The sequence below is a fragment of the Chrysochloris asiatica genome, unplaced genomic scaffold (assembly GCF_000296735.1).
Source record: "Chrysochloris asiatica unplaced genomic scaffold, ChrAsi1.0 scaffold00002, whole genome shotgun sequence".
Classification (NCBI taxonomy): domain Eukaryota; kingdom Metazoa; phylum Chordata; class Mammalia; order Afrosoricida; family Chrysochloridae; genus Chrysochloris; species Chrysochloris asiatica.
The window spans coordinates 25,985,088-25,989,695 of NW_006408520.1; the positions used below are offsets into that span (position 1 = coordinate 25,985,088).

The 4,608-nt window shown below is 39.0% G+C and overlaps 1 protein-coding gene across 1 annotated transcript in view; it reads left to right on the forward strand.

The window, feature by feature from the left end:
* LOC102823867 (guanylate-binding protein 4-like) overlaps positions 1 to 4,608 on the forward strand; it is a 29,743-nt gene that overhangs the window by 6,888 nt on the left and 18,247 nt on the right. Inside the window, exon 2 of the mRNA XM_006831064.1 lies at positions 4,321 to 4,448. Within this exon, the coding sequence (XP_006831127.1) occupies positions 4,321 to 4,448 (128 nt within the window). The remainder of the gene's footprint in view (positions 1 to 4,320; positions 4,449 to 4,608) is intronic.

The window sequence follows — 4,608 nt, forward strand, 5'->3', positions numbered from 1 at the left end:
GTTCAGCCAAGATCTATCGGACATCAACAATGATTTCCACATTCCACAGCCTCTTCTGAATCTGACTTGAACCTCTGGAAGTTCTCTGTCAATGTATGATTGTAGCCATTTCTGTATTACCTTTAGCTAAACTTTACTCATATGGGATATCAAAGAGATTGTCCAATGATTTCCGCATTCCTTTGGGTCACCTTTTTGGAATGGGCACAAATATGGATCTCTTCCAATCAGTAGGCCAGATAGTTGTCTTCCAAATTTCTTGGCAGAGATGAAAAACTTATGAGTAGCAGAGAATAAAGACTAGTAGTATACCAAATCATTATCTGGCATGTCGGAAAATACAATAGTTTCTCAATACGGGATAAAACTTTGGCGTGGTCTGATACTTCCCTCTTCACTTCATCTCCCAGTTTTTTCTTCTCCAGATAAATAAAATGCCAGAATCATTTTTCTACAACTTTCACCCTAGTTGGCCACACTATTACAACAGACTGTTGATCTGTGTATTGAGTCTTAGTGCCTCACAGAACAACAGGTTGGGAGTCAGGAGGCCTATGCTAAGTCAAGGACTGTGTGTCAAAGTAGCTGTGTGTTTTAGGCTGGGCTTTCTAGAGAAGAAAATATACATACATATGTTTTATCATTTATATATTTACTTCTCTTTATATATTTATACATACATATGTTATACCATACATAACATATGTATGTACTAACATGTTATACCATATGTATTATCTTAAAATTTTAGTGTCCCAGGTACCCAGCAGAAGAGAGATCAACACTCCCACGTGTCCATTATATTGGGAACAGGCCACAAACGCAAGGAAGCAACACTTCAATTGACTGGCTGCTCAAAGCTGTTCATCACAGAGCTAACTATGCCAGTATTAGGTTTCACAACCATGAGAATAAGCACATCTCAACTAGTAAACCTAGGAAGAACTCCTCTGGTTGAGATGACACTGAATCTTAACTACTACAGTTCACACTTGTCAACTCAAACCTAAAAACTATGCATAATCTCTAAATAAAGAAAATGTAAAGCCACGTTTACACCTAACATGTTATAACTAAAACATGTACAACCAAAAATGCACTGGCCCCATTTTCATCTTAAATGTCACAAATCAACAAAGCAAACATATTTGGTAGAACATACAAAGCAAAGCAAAAAACATATACTCATTTAAATGTGCAAATGTACATTCATTTAAATGTACATTCTCCAAGCCAGCCTCCTGCCCATAGGCACACAACCTAACTCAGTCCATGAGCCTAGAGTCCATAGCTGCTGTCTTTGCATGCCACCACCTCTGCCACCATCTCTGTTAAGGAATCCCATGCTCCACTCATACTCTTCCTTAATAGTGGTCCTCGAGTGTCTAGTTCTGAAATGAAAGATAACTGCTCCCTCCTTTTAATTGCAAATCTTCTATAATTACACTTTTTACAATCACAATTAATGCACAATTACTCACAATTTAACTCATAAAATCCTATGAGCATCATCCCTCATCCAATTTTCACTAGACCCATCTAGAAAAGAGGAAAACTAGTCTGTGGAGATTCCTCCTTATCCCCTCATTCTAACACTAGCACACTCATGGAAGCTTGTAAGGTAGCCACTTCAGCCTCCCATTCTTGATAACCAATGTCTAAATTGCCTGTCCCTATAAACCCAGTACACTAAGGAGGCAAGCATGTTACTTGATATGAAGAATCTTCCATTCCAATTGGAATTTTGAGCAACTGCATCAATAAGCAAATGTCCAGTTCATCATTGGTACTTTCTCAGAGTATCAAACATCTTTATCTTCATTTGCTTAGGTTCTGGTCAGCTCAACACTAGCAATCCAAGCTAGGTCAAATAGGTACTAGCTGAAACTGTGGGAGTTCACACATACCTCCCTGCACTTCAGTACAGCTGGAAACTTCACTGTTAGCCATAACCCCAATGGTCTGTGTCAGTGCCCATGGGTTCAAGAGTTTATACAACTCCCTAAACTTCAGACCAGTCAGCCTTCAAGCTCCTCTTATCTTAAGGTCAACAAGTGCCAATAGAACATGTCCAAACTCAGCCTGTATTTTCATTGCTGTATTTCCCCCAATTCCACTCACACACAGACCCAGGTGGTCATCAGCAAGCATACAGCTTGCTGGTTCCCTTTAACTCGCAGTCCTAGAAGAGGGTTTTTACTGATAGGTCAACTTTCTTTCCCTTGATGCCTCTGAAATTCAAATTGGCAAACTGCCCATTATTTTTCTTGACTTGAATCTCCTATTCTCCTAACAGTTCTGAATTGGTCTATATGTCTTCAAATGCAAATGTCCCTACTTTGAAGGTTCTAGATGCAGTTCAGGTTCCACCTAAAGTCCCATACTCTACAGTTCTTATACCAAGAAGTCTATCTTTTTCTTTTTCTTTTTTTTTTCTGGGCAAATTCTAACTAGCCTTTTAGCAAATCCAGTCACGTATAGGCTTCAGGCAGGCTTACAAGCTCTCTTTAAACATGACAGCCAGTATTCATTTCTATCACACATGTACATCTATTTTATAATAATAAGTAGAAGAAACCAATATCCATAAGGCAGTCAAACACATAAACCATTAAGAACACTCAAGTTCAATCTTTTCTTCTACCTTGAACTAATGCCATTCATATATATATATATATGGCCTTGGCCTCTGGCAGGGTGGAGTCCAGTAGGCCCAGGTCCAGTATCAGCCATCCTTTTTAAACAGCCTGATATCAGCTCCAGGCAACTCCAGAAACTGCCTCTCTCCCCTCCACTGAAATATTTTATCCCATGCCCCTTCATTCTTTCTCTTACAAAATCTCATAATTGGATAAGTCAAGAGCCATTGCAATGAATCCTATTCACAGCACCAATTGCTTAAATCAAGTGGGGACCATATCTGACTTCCTGTGAATCCAAAAGACGGAAAGGAGACCAAGCTGAAAATCAGTCCAAGGCCTATTCCTATGAAGTGTAGGTCAGACATGCCTCCACCTTATATTAATGTCTTTAAAATTAGTGCAATTTGAGAACCAATTTAGAAAACTCATCTTTTGATTTTGTTTCTCTAGAACCCCACTCTCTCGGTACCAGTATTTTAGGCTTGGTTTTCTAGAGAAGCAAAACCAGTGAAACATATATATGTATATCCATAGGAGTTTATTATAGAGTCCCAGGTTCCCAGTGGAAGAGAGAGAGAGTCACTTCCATATGTTCATTATATTGAAAGCATATCACACACCCAAGGAAACATCCTTTCAATTGACTGCCTTATCATAGCCATTCATCATATAGCTAACTATGCCTGTATTAGGTTTCACCACCACGGGAATAAGCACATATCAACTGCTAAACCTCTGAAAATCCTGACCCAGTCAAGTTGACAAAGACAGAACCCTAACTATTACACTGTGTCAACTATTGACAGTTTCTGAGTTTCAGTTTCATCAGACACAAAATTTGGACAAAGTAATCACTTGATACTTTCTTATCTCTAAGTTTTAGAAACCTCATAAATATTCTAGGATCTCAATTCCAAATTACTCTTGTATGTTAGTGCCCCACTGATTTTCTTAACATTTTATTGATTTTTTAATCATCCATCTCAAATAATTAATTGGCTTTCATTGTTTCATAAATCAAGTCTCCTAAATTATGCAATAAGGTCCCCAAATCACATATTTAGACTCACTAAGGTCAGCAGTTCGAAACCACCAGCTACTCCGTGGGAGAAAGATGAGGTTTTCTGCTCCCGTAAATATTTACAGCCTCGGAAACCCTGTTCAGGGTCTCTATAGGTCAAAACCGACTCGACGGCACATAACAACAACAATTCTGCACTGGGAGCCTATTTCAGGAGAACTGGCCTCCAGAGAATGCTCACTGGTATCTTTCCCATGCAGTGTGCCCTGCATTTACATGATTTTCTCTTAACCTGAAACTCAAATTAGGAAAAAGAGGAACTACATGACAGTGAACCAGAAACAAATCTCTCCTCTCTGCCTCTAATTCTACTCTTAATTTTCATGTTTTTGTTTCCTCTTAAGTATCAGATAAAAATACACAACTTAATTGAGTTTCCATAAATTCTGTAATTTGATATAGACTGAGTATTAAAAAAAACAAACAAGGTGGACAGGAGACATAAGTGTTTCTTGAAAAGGAAGTTAATATATGAATAATGCTTTGATTGACTGTTCTTGCTGAAATGGAAACAACTCCTTGCCTTGTCAGTCACTTGCAACCCCTGGGCAGACTACATTACCATTCTGACTAATCCTGTTTCCCCTCTCCTTGTAGGCTTCCATCTGGGCTCCACAGTGAGGTCTGAAACCAAGGGCATCTGGATGTGGTGTATACCTCACCCCTCTAAACCCAATCACACCCTGGTCCTTCTGGACACTGAGGGCCTGGGTGATGTGGAAAAGGTAAGGCATGCAGTCAAGGAGAAACCATCTTTGCTCTAGATTCTGCTTTTACCTTTTAATTTGACATATTAATTCAAATTTTTGAACCACAAGATCAGCAGTTCAAACTCACAAACCGCTGCTTAGAAACCCTATGTTGTTGTTGTTGTTAGGAGCCATC